The following is an 18,512-nucleotide window of genomic DNA, read 5'->3' as shown; positions in this document are numbered from 1 at the left end:
CCTGCTGTGCTGGTGTCCTATCTCCTAGGCCTAATTCTTCACTCTGAACCCCACCCCAAAGCCAGAACTGTTCTTCCTGGTGCCAATCCCTGAACTGTAGGAGGTGGAATCTACCCAGCCCCCCACCTCTGCTCTCCCCAGGTCATGCATTCCTGGTTCCACCAGGAACTGTTTCTCATATCCCCCAGTATCCACACCACCACAATCCTGTTCGCACTGTCAGTCCCAAAGGTAGCAATCCGCAGCAACAATGCAACAAGTCTTACAGACTGTGAACCGAGTTATTGGTACTGTTTCCCCATTCACTGGCTCCTGTAAGACTCAGTTAAATTTTCGGCTCCCTTCAAGCAATTGTGTTGCATCATAGCAGGCCATATGTAAATTGTCTTCATCCCTAATTTCACCTTATTTTTGTTATTTCTCCTTCACCCCTAGTCCTCATCTTAAAGGATTACTGCCTATGGCATTTTTATAAGCCAACTCAAAATCCCTTTGGAAGGAAAAAAGGGTAGGGTACCAAATGTTTAATTTTGGCTAGAGAGCACTTGTGGTTGGCTGCAGGAAGGCGTACAGTTCACAGTTTAAAAATGTAGATCCTAGCTCTAGCCAGTTTGGCTCAGTGGGTAGAGTGTCAGCCTGCGGACTGAAGGGTCCTGGATTTGATTGCCATCAAGGGCACATGCCCCGTTGGTTGGGCTTGATCCCCAGTGGCAGGGGGTGGGAGAGGCGTGTGTGGGAGGCAGCTGGTCTCTCTCCTCTCTTCCTCTCTGAAATCAATAAAAAATATATAAAAGTAAAATAACATAAAAATGTACATTCTAAAGATGCCCCAGGACTGCTTCAATTGAGAACACCTTCATTTATCCAACGAGGACCTCCAGGCTCAGCTAAGTGGCTCGGGGGCGGGCTGCTGTGATGGCTTTGGTGTCAGGACATTCTTGCGCAGGAGCCAGGTGGGATGCTGGACTTGGGGGGGGGGGGGGGGGCAGGACCACCCCAGAGCAGAGTGCACCCAGACCCCGTCCCCAAGCTCTGTCCCAAAGTGGAATCCACATCCAGGACACGACTGCCCAGGAGCCTGGCCATGCCTGTAGCTGGGCGCACTGTCCGCCTCAGCTCTGTGGGCTCTCATTGGCCAGCAGCAGGCGGGCTCTCGCCGCGCAGGCGCACTGTACGCTGCATCACGTGCCCCACACGTGGGCGGCGCCTGGGTCGTGTAAAACGGCGCGAGCGGCAAAATCGGCCCACTGTCCTCGCATCCGGCATGGCCTCGGCGGCCAGCACCGCACCAGGCGCTGATGACGGGGGCCGCAGGAAGCTCCGCCTGGCAGCTTCATTGCAGATCAGCCCCAGGCGTCCTTCCGCCAGCCGGGGCCAAGACTCCTGGGAGCCGCCGCCTGTCCCCAGCATGGAGGACAATGAGGGGGGTGGGCAGGCCCAGGCCTCCGCGGCGGGGGTCGGTGGGCCCTTAGGAAGGGCCGGAGTCGGAGGGCTGGGGACGGCTCAGGCACCGGAAGACTTGGGGGGACAGATGGGAAGTTTCCCGAGGCTCTCTGTCCCCCCTGCAGGGCTCGCTGGGGACTTAACGAAGGCGGCCCAACAGCTGGGCCTGCAGCTCAAAGACCTGCCGCCTGGCCAGGCCGTGGCCTTGCTCACACAGTACGCGGCCAACCTGGGAGTCTCCCTGATCTTCCGAGAGGACCAGACGGCAGGTGAGGCCCGGTGGCCTGGGAGGGCAGCACGTCCGAGGCCAACTCCAGATGAAGCAAGGGGAACCTTGAGCCTGAGCCTGGGACCTGAGGCCGAACCCTGATCCCCGCTCCCCCCCGCACCCCGCATTCCCCCTCCATCCCCCACCCCTCGCCTCCCACCTACACACATGGCTGTGAGCAGCATGGTGCTAGGACCATCAGCTACACTGAACATCTAACTGGCAGGTCTGGGCAGGGTGAACATCATCCCCATCTGAAGCTTGTGGAGGTTAAAGGACGTGCCTCAAGCTACCTAGCCTTTGAGCACACTTTTTTTGAAGGCCGATTACATGCAATTACAGTTGCCATCCCAGCATTGGAGATACATTGGAGGCCAGCCCCTGACTTAAAGACTTTATCAAACAGCTTGGTAATGGGAACACTGCACAGGGATATAATCATTACTACGTCATTTTCTCTTCCTCAGTGCATCCGCCTACTCCTGAATCAAACAGACACACAGAACAATACGCCAGCTCCCAAGTTCAGGTTCCCAACCTTAAGCCAGTGCATTCTTAGGAGATAGCAAAAGAATCATTCCTCAAACTGTTGGAAACTCTTGTAAAACTAAGAGAACCCCAAATGAACAGCTCAGAAAGAGATAAGGTATTAAAAATGTATCTGGGATTTGTTTTAATCAGGTATGGTAGGACGGCAGACATGAAAATGATTGTCATGAAAGAAGTAAATACAGATCCTACAAATGCGAGGCACAGCTCCCTACACAGGGTTATGTGGGAAGGGATCGGGATGGGTCAGGAGGCGGAAGAGGGAAGGGAAGAGCAGGGCCCAGCGCCTTTACTGGAGTTTTCTCTGGAAGGAATGGTCGAGGCAATGTAGGTATGCTAAGAAAGCTTAGGATTGAGTAAGGAGGCGAGACCCGAAGTTTACGGGTTCTAGTGGTCCCTAGTTGTGTGGTGTCTGGCCCTGGGTGATTTAGAGAATGAGGACTATTAGCTCGAGGAGGAGTTTGATGGTTGGGGTGTGAGGTCTGGATTGGTTAGTTTCTCTATCAGAGGTGTGCTCACAGGGAGTCATTTGCTATCTCTAGGATTTGGTAGCCCTAGAAGGGGAGGTCTCTATAGGATCAAGGGTCCAACTGCCAGAGCATCATGTATACAGAAGATAGATTCAACACACATGATAATAGCTAACATTCATGAGTTCTGGATGGTGGCCCAGGCACCTTAACTCACTGAGTCCTCACACTGTGTAAGGGCGGTACAGTACTGTTACCACCATTCTACAGGTGGGCAGACAGGCCAGAGGCTGTAGCTGCAGGGCACAGTGTGAACCCAGGAAGCCTGTTTTCAGAGCCTGAGCCCTTCCCTTCCCTTCTGCTTAAGGTCCCCTGTCCATTGTTTACATGCTTAGGCACGGTTTTTAGTCAGTTATTTTTATTTTCTATTTTGACAGAATTTCAAAGAATAGTATAAAAGAACTCCTGTAAACTCTTCACCCAGCTTCTCTACCTTTGTTTGTGTATGTCTCTTTCTCTCTTTTCTTTGTATTTCTTTACATAGAAATAACCACATTGATTTTTTTCTGAACAATCTGAAAGTTAATTCACCCCCTAAATACTACAGTATGTATTTCCCAAGAATAAGGACATTATCTTTATAACTACAGTACAGTGATCTAACTCTAGAAATTTAACATTGATAAAATACCATTACCTGACTACCATTCAGATTTTTCCACTTGTCCCAAAAATGGCCTCCCCCCCCCCCCCCCCCCCACAAACCAGCATGAACTATCATATGTAGCTGTCACGCCTCTTGAATCTCCTTTGATCTGAAACAGTTCCTCAGTCTCTTTGTCTTCAGGGCGTTGATGTTTTGAGGAGTCTGGGCCAGTTGTTCTGTAGAATGGGGTTTGTCTTTTTCCTCAGGATTGGGTTGAAGCTACACATTGTAGGCAGGTGCGCATGGGCCGGACATCCCATCAGGAGGCCTGTGATCTGTGTGTTCCACCACTGGCAGTGTTAGCTGGGAGGGCCTGACTCGGGTAGTGTCCACCAGGTGTCTTCACTTTCCCTTTGTGCTTAACCAGTCATGGGGGGTGAGGGGAGTGGGGTGTGAGGGGCAGCATCTGGAGATGATTTGAATATCTTGTTCCCTATAACACTGTCACCTTATTTTTAATAATGATTGTTGCCAGGTTTGTTTACTACTGTGCTGGCTGCTGTGTGTTGGTTTTCTGATGCCAGCCTTCCTTCTGCATCTACCAGTTGCATTCCTGATGCCCTTTTAAAGTAGGTGAATCTGAGGCTAGTGAGCAGTGCTGAGATGGGGTTCTCTTCTAAAACAGCAGTCCTTTTGGGAAACAGCTTAGCAGCGAGTACCAGCAACCACCATGAACTGACATAAGTGTATGCCCTTTAACCAAGTGATCCCAGTTGTAGGATTTTCATGTCTCGTTTGTGTCATAAGTAACACCTGAAACGATAGGGTTTGCTAGTTGAAACTTTCAAACGTAGAAGAGAACTAGAGCCATGTGTCTGCGGAAAGGCAGTGGGTGCTCTGTGCTCAGGCCATCATCCGAGAGCAGCACGGCCCTGGATTTGGGTCCTGGCACACGGCCTGCCCTTTGTAAAACGGGGTCTTTCAGACTTGTTTCAGCGGGGCTGTGAGGATCCTCTGAGTGATGATGGCCCAGCACACCAAGGCACGCAGGAGTCGGCAGCCTGTCTCCTCGGCTGGCCACCAGGGTGTCCGATGTCAGAGCTGCGGCTCAGGTGGGGCAGATGTCCCAGAAAGGGCCCAGGATAGACATGAAGTGCAGGGCACCACTTCACAGCCGCCTCCTTCCCTAGACCCCTGCTTCTCCTTCTCTGTGTGTGCGGAACTGGATGGGGTGGCCTGCCCCGTGGGCATTGCCAACAACAAGGAGGAGGCCAAGCAGCAGGCGGCTCTCTCTGCCCTCAACTACATCCAGAGCCAGCTGGAGGGCCCAGGTAAGGGGTCAGTAACCGGGTGACTGAGCCCCAGCTGGGGGTGGGGGCTGAAACCCTGTGTGTGGGTAGGCTGGGTTGCTGCAGAGGCCATTGGGCATTAGGACCAGGCCAGTAGGGAGCTGGGGAGGGGCATGTGAACTGATCCTTGCACTAATGTCCTTTGAAGCCTGCCCATCCAGGGGGCAGGGCCTGCTAGAGGGGCAGCCAGGAATTGGTTTCAGGAAGATGACCCCACCCAACAATGGAACCCCTTGGCTTCCTGAAGGACAAAGGAGAAGAGGGCAGACCCCGGCACCCATGGCGACCCATCCCCTTGTCTCTCTTCCAGAGTCCCCAAAGGCCCCCAGCAAGCCTTCACCACCCAGCGACCTGAGTGTAGGTAGGTGGGCTCCTGTTGACCTGACCCCTGTGGTGAGGGGAGGGGCATGGCCTGTGGGTCCCCCACCTCTGCCCTCTCCCCCATGTGCAGAGAACATCCTGACCCACGAGCAGCGCTGCGCAGCTGTGGTCAGCGCTGGCTTTGACCGCCTGGTGAATGAGACCTCACCATACTGGGCCTGTAAGGGGACTGTGGCTGCTGTCATCCTGGAGAAAGGTAGGGGTTGCCCTGCCACCCCCCTCCCGTTCCTCCCCTAACCTCCCTTGCCCCCCACCTCAGGCCCCATGGGCCCTGCCTTGCTTAGGCCGACTGTCTCTGCTTTCTCCTCTCGCAGAGGTCCCGGGTGCCAGGAGCCATACCAAGGAGATCTACAAGCTGGTGGCACTGGGCACGGGCAGCAGCTGCTGCGCTGGCTGGCTGGAGTTCTCAGGCCGGCAGCTCCACGACTGCCATGGCCTGGTCATCGCCCGCCGGGCCCTGCTGAGGTGAAGGATGGGCCAGGGGGACACCCTGCAGCGGCCCGGTCAGGAGCGGCATCTCCCAGCTGCGCCTTTACTGTCTCTTCCAGATTCTTGTATCGGCAGCTCTTGCTGGCGACACAGGGTGGTCCCAAGGGCAGGGAGCAGTCTGTGCTGACCCCCCAGCCCGGGCCTGGGTTCCCCTTCGTCCTCAAGCCCCGAATCTTCATACACTTCTACATCAGCAATACCCCCAAGGGAGCTGCTCACGACATCTAGTATGTGGGAGCCCCCATGGGGTCCCTTGGGGTAATGGGTTGGGAAGGGCAGTGCTGGGTGGGGTCAGAAGAGCGGTCCTGACTGTGGTGTCCAACGTCCTGTTTCCTCCCCTGCCTCTGCAGCCTCCCCCCACCGCCAACGCCACCATCACGGTCCTTTGAGAGCGGCCTGCTGCACAGCGCCCCCTTCCGCCTGCAGGCCCACATCCGAGGGGAGCTGAAGCCTGTGTGCTACTTGTCCCCCACGGTCCGGGACACCCACGTGGGCTGCCTCTCAGCCAGCGACAAGTTGTCACGCTGGACCGTGCTGGGGGTGGGTGGTGCCCTGTTGGCCCACTTCCTGCCTCCCCTCTATGCCACCAGCCTAGTCCTGGGTGAGGACCCTGAGGGGCCTGAGGGTGGAAGGTGGGTTCTGGGTGGGGAGGGTGGGGACTCAGACCCTGTCTGTGCCTTCTGCTTCCTCAGCTGACCCCTGCCATGACCCCCCAACTCTGAGCAGTGCCATCCACACCCGGCCCAACCTGGACAGGGTCTCGGGGTCACGCCTGCCACCTCCCTACACCCGTACCATGCTACACCTCTTTGGGGGCCCCCCTGTGGCTCCTTTGAACCCTACCTCCAACACCTGCCATGACTTAAGCCTCAACTGGTGCCTGGGGGACCCTGATGTCGAGGTTGTGGATGTGACTACCGGACGTGTGAAAGCTGAGTGAGAAGGGCCTGTAGGGGGGTGGGGGGCGATGAAAAGGCCTGGTGGGGAGGGATCCCCATCCCCCTGCTGTGGGATAAGAGCACGCATCTAGTTACAGGTTGGGTTCTAATCCCAGCGCAGCCTCTTACAGCAGTGTGACCACGCCGGGCTTCTGTCACCCACCCTGTGCCATCCCCTGACACCCCTGAGATTGTCATCACATGAAAGATGGCGTGAGGGCCATGGTGCAGACCTGCTAGTTCAGTCCATCTTTTCCCCCCTCTGACCTCACCTCCTTTCTCTCCACCTCCAGTGCTGCCCGAGGGCCTCCCTCTCGCCTCTGCAAGGCAGCCTTTCTCCGGGCCTTCCGCCAGGCTGCCCAAGCTCTCGGCAAGTCCCACCTCCTGGCCTTGAAGACCTATGAAGAGGCTAAGGTCAGCTCCTTCCCTGCCCCCCAGCCCTCTTTCTCCTGCACCCCTAGCAAGCACCCTCTCTCCACCGCTCTCATCTCCCACCCTAGGCTGGGCCCTACCAGGAAGCGCGCCAGCAGTTGTCCCTCCTCCTGGAACAGCAGGGCCTGGGGGCTTGGCCCTCGAAGCCATTGGTGGGCAAATTCAGGAATTGAAACAGACTTCCCCGGGCTGAGGTCCTGAGCTGAGCTGGACACCACTGGAGGAATGCTATTTCTGGGGGAGGGGGATGGTTGGGGGAGAATGGTGGGTGCACAGCGTGAAGTTGGGGTTGGAGGGAGGGGCCTGCCTGGTATGGCGGAGCAGTGGAGACTGCTGCAGATTTGGCCTTGAATAAAGAAGCTCTTTCTTGAATAAAGAAGCTGTGTCTGGTCCTCCCATGTGTTGTTGGCTGTTTTGGAGGGAGGGGTAGCCAGAGGTCCTTCTATTTATGAAGAGAAGCCCATGGGATCTCCTCCTCACAGAACTGCCTTTTCGCTGCACCAGCCGTGGCTCCCCCTGCCTCCAGCCTGTGTGCTTGGGGAGGCTGAGGCTGTGCCGTGTGGTCCAGACTGTCGGCAGAGGTGTGGGAGCATATCCTCTTCAGGTGTGATGGAGGCTGCCCCCTCCCTCCCTTTCCCAGGGCTTGACCTGAGACAAGTGGTAGAGAAGGGAGGTGCCTACTCCTGGGCCCCCCTGCCTCTGGTGGAGCAAGCCTCATGGGTGTGAGCACCCGTGTTGAAGGGTGCCTGGATGGTGTGGGCAATTAGTCCCCAGTCAGGGGGGAAGGCGGGGCCCTGGGCAGAGAGCAGCCCCAGTCCCTGCCCTTAAGGTCCCCAGGGTTTCTGCAAGTGGGTAGGGCCTGGAGCCCTGCGGGTGTACTGAAGTAAAGAGTGTCCCCCAAATTCGTGTTTACTTGAACCTGTAAAAGTGACCTGACTGAGAAACAAGGTTTTTGCAGGTGTAATTAGTTAAGGTGAGGTCATACTGGATTAGGGTGGGCCCTGAATCCAATGACAGGGGCCCTTAGAAGAGGAGACACACAGACACATCGACGGCCATGTGAAGCGGGAGGCGGAGATGGAAGGGATGCTGTCAAAGCCAAGGAATGCCTGGAGACACAGGAAGCTGGGGCAGAGGCATGGAATGGCTGTTCCTCGTCACCAGCCCTTCCAGCACTTTGACTTCAGACTTCTGGCCTCCAGAGCTGTGGGAAAAAAATGTCTTGTTTGGCCTGGGGCCCCCCTCCAGGATGCTGCCAGGTGTCCCTCTCCTCCCCCTGGGACACAGAGATATATTATATATAAAGTCTTGAAATTTGGTGTGTCTTGGGGGCACCACTGCTTGCCCCTGGGGTCCTTTTTTTATTTTCTGAAAATCACTCTTGGGACTGCCGTCCTCGCTGCTGGGGGCATATGCCCCAGCCCCTGCACCACCCCTGTTGCTGCCTGGGCAGGGGGAAGGGGGGGCATGGTGCCTGTAATTATTAAATATGAATTCAATTTAAAAAAAAAAAAGAAATGTCTTGTTTGAAGGCACCCAGATTGCGAGACCTTGTATGGCAGCTCTGAGAAGCGAAGCCTCCCGCCAACTCTGAAGGGTAGCTGCATTTCACAGCTGAGGAGACTCACAGGGCAGCCAGGGACTTCCAGAAGAGCACGGGTCAGGTGGGGCTGCAGTTCCCACGCAGGCATCTACTTCCAGCCCTCGGTCCCATCACTGCCTGGGCTGCTGCTGGGTTTGCTTCTGTGACCTTGGACAGAACCCCAACCTCTTTTGTAAAACGAGAACTGGATGCTGGTTCCTAAAGTTCCCTTCTAGCCTTGATGTTCTCACTTCTGCTCTTTCCTGGCCAGAGGTGGGAGATGCAGCGGGTGAGGAAGTGGCCAGTGGGAGGGCGGGAGAGGGGAGTCCAGGCCGGAGGAGCAAGACGGGTGTTGGGGAGTGTGCATGTGCAAAGGCCTGGGGGAGGAGCAGGGGGAGGGAAGTTTGAACCAGGAGGGAGGGTCTCAAAAGCCAGGTGAGCACTGGTTTACTATTTACTGTTTAAAACAACTTCTAAGGCCAACCTTGAAATGATGTTTCTTGTGGTTATGTTTTTCAGGGATGGAGAGGATTTTTAAAACTCCCAAACCTATTGATTAGCTCATTTATTACACATTATTTTCCCCAGGAGATAATTTAAGTTGATTTACTTTTTGTGCTGCAAGGGTGACTACAACCGAATCTAGAAATATAACAGCCATTCAAACTGCACTTTTATGCAATGAGCCTTTTGATATTCATTAATCACATAATCACTGGGTAAACAAGTTTTTCAAAATGACATAAACTCTGCTGTGTTCTGCCAAGGAAGTTATATTTGTCCCCACTTTGCATAAATCTGCCCGTCCATTCCTTTCCTCCCCAGACAGTCCCCATTACACAGTATTTGCTCAGTTCCCTTGACTCAGCTTATTTCCTCCTGCAGAGTGATGCTGAGCACTGCTTTTGAAGCGGAGAGTCTGTTAGTGTCTCCTGGCCTGATCCCCTCTGGGTGAAGTGTTGCCAACACTGGCAAATCTAAATCAAGAGGAGATGCAGTCTGGCTGGGCACAACTCAAATGCTGCTTCCTCCAGGAAGCCTGTGCCAGCACTCCCCTGTTCTGTTCCCTGCAGCGCTGAGCCCTGGGGATCTCTCCTGGGCCCCGGGCACCCGCTGCATCATGCAGTCCCTCTGCCGTGTGGTCTTCACCGCTGAGCAGCATTGTCTACCCAGGAGCCCCAGGGGCCACTCCACCTTTCCCAGCCTCAGTTTTCCCATCTAGCAAATGTGAGTGGGTCACAAATGCGTAGCCACAGCATTATGGACAGATGAGCTGGTCCGTGGGCCCAGCACTGTTCCTGGCTCTTGGCAGTCCTCAGTCAGTGACTGCCATAGTCCTGTGTGCTCTCAGCTCCCATCCCCTCCTGTGGGGTCTGAGAGCACACAGGACTATGTCAGTCAAGCAATGAATGGGAATGGGAGCTGAGAGCACACAGGACTATGGCAGTCAAGCAGTGAATGGGAAAGTAGAGATGCCTGGCAGACAAGCAATGAATGGGAAAGTAGTGATTTATAGGATTTCCTCTTTATAGGAGGGGGTTACAGGGAGAAAATAGTAACCCTATTCTAAAATTCGAGTTTTAGAAGACATTTTGAAAATTTCCATTTTATTGTGCCCTTTTTTCTCTGCCCTGTAGAAGCAGTCAGTAAGACCTAGGGAAAACGTAGTGAGAGTCTGGAGAGAGAAGGTCTGCTCTGTAAATTGTCCCTCTGCTTCATGTTCCGTGGTGAAATGACAGTTTAAAAAACCTTTGGGTATGCCCTGGCCAGCAGCCCAGGTGGTTAGAACATTGTCCCCATACACCCAGGTTGTGTTTCAGTCCCCTGTCAGGGCACATACAAGAATCAACCAATGAATGCATGAATAAGTGGAACAACAAATGGATGTTTCTCTAAAACACACACACACACACACACACACACACACACACACACACACACACACGCAAACACTGGCCAGTGTGGTTCAGTTGGTTGGGTGTTGTCTCATACACTGAAAGGTTGCCAGTTTGATTCCCAGTCAGGGCACATGCCTGGGTTGCATGTTCAGTCCCCAGTGCGGGGGCATGCAGGAGGCAGCCCATCAATGTTTCGCTCTGATGTGGATGTTTCTCTCTCCTTCCCTCCCTCTCCCTTCCTCTCCATAAACCAATAAAAACACACAACAACATTGGGTACATGCTGAGATGCTGTGACAAAGCCACACACTCTGGCTTTCATTAGAATTTGTTCTTCACAATGGTCCAGAGGCGATCAGCCCTTGGATGACTGTTCACCATCCTCACCTCAAGAGAAGGTGGCCTCCACTCGAAGGACATGACCCAGAGGTCCCCCACATCTCTCTGCTCACGTGCCCATCCGTCCACACTTGGTTACACACTGCACCTAGCTGCAGCAGTGGCTGGGAAATGGTATCTAGCTGCAATCCGGGTGGGATCTATTACCAAAAGGACGGAGGTGAGAATGGCATTAGCAGTGGTCAGTGGGCTTTCCCACATGGAGCCGGGAAGGACCGGGCACTGCAGGGAGCACCACACGGCCAGGAGGGGAGCACAAGCAGACACCACACAGGCTGCATGTCTGCCACCACGTTAGGGAGCCCTGCCCTCTGTCTCCTATTGGTCCCTGACCTCACCTCCTTCTCACTCCCTCAATTCCCCTACACCAGATGTGTTGTACCCCAAACCATCCGTTAAAGGACCAAACACATTCCTGCTCAGGACCTTTGCACCTGCTCTTCCTTCTTTCCCAAAGCATTTCCTCCAGAGATCCACAGGCCTCACTCCCTTCACTCTTTCAGGATTTACTCAAATGTCATGGCTTTAGAAAAGCCTTCCAGGCCACCTTTGACAAAATTGCAACCCCTCACTCTGGCAGTCCCACCCCTACCCTGCCTATTCCTTTATTCCTTGTCTGTTTTGCTCCCTGCCTAACCCCCCCATGCCTGAAAAAGTGTCTAGCATGATAAAGACTTGTTGATGAGTGAATGAAGAATGAATCTGGGAAAACGTCAGCATGCCCTGCTGTCACTGTGGGACCCGGCAGCCCCGTGGATCACAGCCTCGACACCTCATCCCCTTTCCGCAGCCTCACCCAGTGTCCCCCTCTGACTCCCTAGATTCATCTTGCTGGCTTATCCTAGTGCTCTCCAGGGTGAGCCTGGAGTTGGTTACTTCACTTTCTAAAGATCCCAGTGTCTTTAGCTCAGACACAGGAATTAAATGCGAGCGTTTGTGTATGCATCTGAGAAGCTGGATGGGCAGGCAGGCACAGCCTCCTTGTGGATGAAACTGTCAGCTTTGCTGTTCACCACCTTGCCCTGGGACTGACATGGTGGCTGGCACGCGGGGGGCACTTGGTGAGATGAGGGGAAAGGAACCTTCCTGGGAAGGGAGGGGCACTTGCATTTACTGCCCACCTACTGTGTGCCCGGCCCTGCCACTGAAGGTAGAAATGGGCTGGGGGTGGAGGCTGGTGACTTTTAGACACGTTTATAGGACTGAACAGTGATGGTTCTGGGTCATCATGAAAAGGAAATAGCTCATTGCCTAGAGCAAGTGTCTGCTAACAAGACGTCACACATGGACGTTGGCCCTGCTCTGGGTGAGCTGGTGATGGGTTCGGTGCACGTTTTCCCCGTGGAGATTTGCTGTTGTACTTTGGGTACAGATTGGCTCTCCCCAAGACGGTGGGAGAGCCAGGCTCCTCACCCCACCAGGGCTAGTGGCCAGGGGATGTCTGGCCCCAGAAGGACTTTGGAAGCTTCTACAGGAAACGAGCACTTTGTGGGGTGCAGGTGGGGGGGTGGACCAACTGCTGCGACACACAATCCCCCAGTGTCAGTGGCTTACACAGGAGAAGGGTTCTCTTGCTTGTACAATCCACTGATGCAGGTGATCAGCATGCAGAAGTTCGGGATGCAGCTACTTGCATGTTGTGGCTCCGTTGCTCTTAGGGCTGGGCCGGCAAACTTCTGCAAAGCACCAGAGTAAATATCTCCAGCTTGAAGGCCATGACAGTCTCTGTTGCACGACTCAGCTCTACCGGTGCAGCCCAAAAGCTCCATAGGCAATATCCGCCTGAGTGGGCCTGGCTGTGTTTCAGGAACACTTCACTTACAACACAGACACCGGGCTGGATGTGGCTCACTGGCCCTGCCTTTGGGCTTTGAGTATTCCTTGAGTCTGCATGCAACTTGCGGGAGGGAGAGTGTAGAGCAGTGGTTCTCAACCTTTCTAATGCCGCGAGCCTTTAATACAGTTCCTCATGTTGTGGTGACCCCCAACCATAAAATTATTTTCGTTGCTACTTCATAACTGTAATTTTGCCACTGTTATGAATCGTAATGTAAATATCTGTGTTTTCCGATGGTCTTAGGCTCTACAGCAGCGGTTCTTAACCTGTGGGTCGCTAGCAGGGTAACCTAAGACCATCGGAAAACACAGATATTTACATTACGATTCATAACAGTAGCAAAATTACAGATAGGAAGTAGCAACGAAAATAATTTTATGCTTGGGGGGGTCACCACAACATGAGGAACTGTATTAAAGGCTCGCGGCATTAGAAAGGTTGAGAACCACTGGTGTAGAGGATCATGCAGGGGTGTTTCCACATCCCCATGACCAGAACTTCGGCCCTGCCTCCCCTACCTGCAGGGAGACTGGAAGAGGAGCCAGATGTTGGCAAATCCATTGCAACCTCAGAAGCCTGTTCAAATTCGGCTTCCACGTATGGTTACTCCCACGCTGCCCTCTTCCTTCCTAGGACTTACCTGTTTATTTCCTTCTGGACTTATCTGTGGTCTGCCTGCGGATCTCCCTCCTCCCATCCCCCTCACAGCAAAGGTGAGTCATGACAGTCGCACATCCTCCCCGTGACATCTAGAGCAGACCGCCAGGGGCAGGGCTGGGCTGGGCTCTGTGCAGCCTCAGCCAAGCTAGTTAGCATCTGTCTTGCTAACTACTGTCTCCCTGAGCTAGAACAAGGTCTGGCACATGGCAGGCACTTAAGAAATACTGCCCCAGAACGCAACAACTGCCCCTCCTAACTTCTGACTTGGCGGTGGCCCTGGGATAGGAGACCCCTGACCCCTGCCACCTCTCATTTAGGGGATCCTCTCACCTCTTCCCACATCCCAAGGTCAGGCCCAGCAGGCCCTGCCATTAGACCTGCCCCAATATACCAGAGAGGCCACAACATCACTTCTTAATATTGTTTAATGTTCTCTTAGTGTTGCGGGGGGGTGGGGGGGGTGGGGGGTGGAGGGTTGCTCTCCAGCAGATTAGTTAGGAAGGTGCCAGGTGAAACTGAACTTTCCAGGGTATCTTATTTCAAGCTGGTCATTGGCAGAGTACCAGGGAAGCCTTCAGAATAGAAAGATTGGCTAATTTTAGCTCAGGGCGCCCAAATTTGTTCCCTTTTCCTTGGCTCCAGCCCCCTTACAGCAAAGGTGAATGACTGTCACACATTCTCCATGTGACGTCTAGAGCAGGCTGCGCTGAGGCAGGGCCCGGCTCTGTGCAGCCTCAGCCAAAGTTGCTTCAGATAATGGAGGAGCCACAGGGCCCGGGAGACAGCCTGCGGCGTCCTTGGTTTCATTCTCTTTTTAACCGACATTGTGTTCCTGGAGGTGCCCCTGGGGTAAATGTCAAATGCTGGGTGAGTCCTGGCTTTGCCACCCCTGGCTGTGTGATTTGCCACATTAAGTCCCCTCCCTGGGCCTCTGTGTCCACAACTGTGAAATGGGCAGATTGGGCCTGGTGACCCTAACGGTACTTTTAGCTCTAAGAATCTATGAATATGAGGCAGGGTCCTGAGCTGGCAGGGTCCCCTCCTGGTGGCAGGTGGAAAGAGGTCACCTGCTCTGAGTCTCAGGGACTAGCTCACCTTCCGGGCAGACACTCTCTTCTCACAGAGGCTGCCCGAGGTGACTGACCTGCACACACCCGGCCTTCAGTCAGGTTCTGTGTGGCCTGCACAGGAGCAGAAGTTAATTTTGTTTCTTATTGGAATGCCAGCTCTCCCTCCCTTTTTCGCTCTCCACTCCCTGCCAGAGTCTCCTGGGGTTACCTCCTAAATAAGGGGCTCATCTGTCACTGGAGAGAGCATGGTGTCCCCGGTTGTGATACCCAGAGAGGGACACAACCTCACGAATGCAGCGCCTGTCCGGGAATGACCAGCCTCGATCCAAGCACGAGGAGTCACGGAGCAGTTCTATTACTAAGGAGGGTGTATATGCATCCAGAAGCTCAATGTCATCTACGTCAAAGAAAGGGGGACAGGTTTAGATCACAGGAGACTAAAGAGACAGGACACGTAAATGCAATATCCGATCCTACGCTGGACCCTGTCCTGCCGGGGAAAGGCTAGCGAGGATATTATTAGGTAAGCTGACAAAATTGGAGCAGACAGTAGATTAGATTAAACTATTGCATCCAAGTTAAATGCGCTGACGTGGATGACTGCACGTCGTTTTACAAGAGAATCTCCTTAGGATTGGGCTTTCCTGGGCTCCCCATCTTATAGAGAAGGGGCTGGTTTACTTCAGAGCTTCCTATCCTTTCATTCTGAGGGAGAATCATGCATTCCTTTGAGAATCCGATGAAATCTCTGGACACTGCACTTTGAAACAACGTCACATACACATTCTTTGTTGCGGGTCATCTCCAGAGGTCACAGAACCTCATGGGAACTCTCAGCTAAGAAGCCTTGGACCGGTGGTCTGAGAGGCCTTCAGTTACCATGTCCTAAAGTTCTGAAAGCAAAGGGCATGACACAGTCAACTTACTCTCACGGGGTTCAGAAAAGCATGCCCTGTGTGTATAATAAAAAAATAGAGAAAATGATAAAGCAAATGAGGCAACATGCTTTAAAAAGATGTGTATTCAAGTGTACTATGTACTATTTTTGTTCTTGCAACATTTTTGTGTGTGTGAGTTTAACATCTTTTTCCAAGTAAGATGTTAAAAAATCACTTGCCTGCCTGGCCAGTGTGGGTCCATGGTTGAGTGTCAAGTTATGAACGAGGTCACAGTTCAATTCCTTGTCAGGGCACATGCCCGTATTGCAGGCTGGATCCCAGTAGGGGGCGTGCAGGAGGCAGCCGAGCAATGAGTCTCTCTCATCATTGATGTTTCTGTTTCTCTCTCCCTCTCCCTTCCTCTCTGAAATCAATAAAAATATTTTTAAAAAATCACTTGCCTGGTGCCTAAATATCATTCAATAAGTGGTGCCCATTATTAGCATTTCAATGTGAGGATGAGGCAGGGAGTTTAATGCTGGTGAGAGGGGCAGGCAGCTGGGGCAGGAACAGCCATGTAGCCAGGTGCTGAGGGGCATAGGGCGGCGGGGGTGGGGGGTGGGGAGGCGGGGGTGAGGAGCTCAGGTGGGGTGGGTAGCAACGTGGCAGGCAGCTGTTTTACAGAGATGTCAGTGAACTATTTAAAGTAGAACTACTCACTGATTTTTGCTAAGGGAGCAAGTCTATGGATAGTCAGTGGCCATGGTCTGTTTTTCCTAACCTTTCTCCTTGTTTCTTACCTGCCCCTCCATGGTATAAAATGCTGCAATGAACTGTACTTCCCAGAATCATGGACTGTCCATGCTGGGAGGGACTTTAACCACCATCTCATCCACCCTTTTCATGGGATCAGTAAGAAGAGGAAGTGAAATAAATTTCCAGGTCCACCGTTATACAATGAAGGAAGGGGGAGCGTTGGTACCCAAGATATCCTAAGACAACCTTATTTACTCTGCTCAGGAAAGCATGGCAGAGTGTTGTTATAATCTTGTCTTGACTATTTTCTTTGAGGGTTTGGGTACGGTGTCATACGAGCCTCAGAGCTGCAGCATGATATACTACAAGGAGTGTCCCGCTGGGAACCAGGGGACTTGGACTAACTAAATGAACTGGCTGTGTGGCCTCGGGCAGGTGGCTTTTTCTCTCTGAGCCTTGGGTCTCTCCATCTTAAAATGCAAGAGATGATCTACGTACGAACTTTTTTATTCTTTTTGTGGGATCATGGATTCCTTTGAGGAGATGACTAAATCAATGGACCCTATTTCAAAGCTGTGCACTTGAAATGCATCATCTCCAGAGGTTCACCGATCCTCTCAGGGAAACTGTCTGCTCAGACTGTCTTCTGACAGGCCTTCCAGTTACCAATTTCTCAAGTCCTAAAAGCCGTCAAAATAGAGTCAGTGGGTAGAGCCCCACTTGCATTGCATTGAAGAATTAACCCATCCATTCCCAAGTCACTCTTTAGGCTCAACTCTGGCTAGAGAGATGTTGAATAAACATTTTAAAGTTATCTCTTAGAGATGTATCAATGCAACATGAAATGGCTTGAAGAAAAGGCCATCTGCTCTTTGCCTACAGCTGGCAAATTTCTCCCTTTGGTTACAGTCACACCCATTGGCCTCAGTTAAAACAAGCCCTTCTGGCAATCACAGACTCCTTCCAGCCAATAGGGGTAAAGAGACCACCTAGCAACTCGCTTGTCATCCCTTCAACATCCAATCAGCATGAAGGAAAGTCTGCTCCATGAGGCTAGACTAGCCCCCCCCAGAACATCGCTGGGAGAAAAAACAGACCATTTAATTAAGCCCCACATAGGAGCAATTGGTTCCAATTTTCCACTTCTAATTTAGTAGATAATGTCCACTGGGTGTGTACTAAGAAACTATAGAACCTCGTAATGTTGGTGATGAGCTCACCTAGTTTTCTTTCAGTCCCTGCACATTTTTGTTAAGATACCTGGTACGGGGAAAAAAAAAAAAAAAGAAAAAAGCCTGGTATGTGGCACAGAGGAAAATGGAGATGCCTGGGTGGAAGCCAGTCCTAGTGACAGGCAGAGCTGGAGCGAGAAGTGGCCGAGTCACTCATGGGAGGTGCCACTGAGATCTCTCCCAGGTGTGCTTTGCTGGGAAACAATAGACAAGATGCCAGGATTTCCATCCCCGTGTACCATGAAGAACTCACAGGAGGTGGGCCCTCTTATCTCACCTGAATTACTCAATTGTTCTCTGTTCCAAACTGGTTTTCCCACATTCCATCCGATCATCTTCATCCACCCCTGCAGTCCACTCACATCACTTCTTCCTCCAGCATTTCCAACATCTCCTTTCCATTACCAAAACTTCCAAACCCTCTGCACAGCGCCCACAGCGCACCACCTTCTCACCCCACCCCACCTTTCCAGCGTTTTCTCCCAACATCCCTCCATACTCAACCCTTCCTGCGTCTCTGTGAAGGACCTCTGTGAGCCCGATGCTCAGAATTCATTGCTCTTTCCTCTGTGGTCTCACTCAGCGTGCACTGCTTTTATCTCGAATGACTTGGTCCTACATCTGCCTCCTAACTGGATGTAAAGGGCCAAATTTGTTAGTGAATGAATGGATAAATCAATAGATACATTTAACTATAAGCTGAGGATGCCTGTTCTCTGGCATCAAGGGCTTGGTCCAGGGGGCCGGCAAGGGGCAGATCCTAAGGCTGCCCTCGTTTCCACGCTGTGTCCACGGTGGCTTAGCGGAGGGTGGAGAGCCTAGGTCCCCACAGTGCTGGAGGAACCAGCAGCAGGAACAGACCTCTCGAGGGACAATGCAGAGCCCTACAAGGGTTCTCCTTCAAGGCCAAGGACTGGATAGTTGGAGAATGTCTCATCAGGAGTTCAGTTGGCCAAGGAGGTCCTGCTGTGCTGACAAGTGGCACTCCTGCCCAGGTCCCAGGCAACTCAGGAAGGATGGCAGGCTTGCAGCCACGGTGCCATTTAATGCAAAGAGGCCAGTCTGTCCTCTTGGATAAGAGCTTCCAGAGCCGGGGGAAGGTGGCTACACTAGGAAACCACTGGTAGCCGTGAGCAGAAGAACTGGTTTGCAGTGACTGGACCCTCCGCTCCAGTTCCTGGCGCTGGGGTGGCCCAGGAAAGAGGGTCTTTGGGGATGGATGGATGGAGCTCTGT

At 52.9% G+C, this 18,512-nt stretch overlaps 1 protein-coding gene across 1 annotated transcript; it reads left to right on the top strand.

Moving 5' to 3' along the window:
- The first annotated feature begins 1,264 nt into the window (after positions 1-1,264).
- Positions 1,265-7,219, top strand: ADAD2 (adenosine deaminase domain containing 2). The gene is made up of 10 exons (XM_008139719.3): positions 1,265-1,712; positions 4,567-4,707; positions 5,036-5,086; positions 5,177-5,302; positions 5,421-5,571; positions 5,655-5,822; positions 5,946-6,196; positions 6,288-6,531; positions 6,827-6,947; positions 7,034-7,219. Exons 1-10 carry the CDS (start codon positions 1,265-1,267, stop codon positions 7,136-7,138), a joined length of 1,806 nt encoding a protein of 601 aa, XP_008137941.2. The 3' UTR covers positions 7,139-7,219.
- The last annotated feature ends 11,293 nt before the right edge of the window (positions 7,220-18,512 follow it).

The sequence above is a fragment of the Eptesicus fuscus genome, chromosome 21, assembly GCF_027574615.1.
Source record: "Eptesicus fuscus isolate TK198812 chromosome 21, DD_ASM_mEF_20220401, whole genome shotgun sequence".
Classification (NCBI taxonomy): Eukaryota; Metazoa; Chordata; class Mammalia; order Chiroptera; family Vespertilionidae; genus Eptesicus; species Eptesicus fuscus.
The sequence above is the reverse complement of the archived record's forward strand: the minus strand, read 5'-3'. Positions and strand labels throughout refer to the sequence as shown.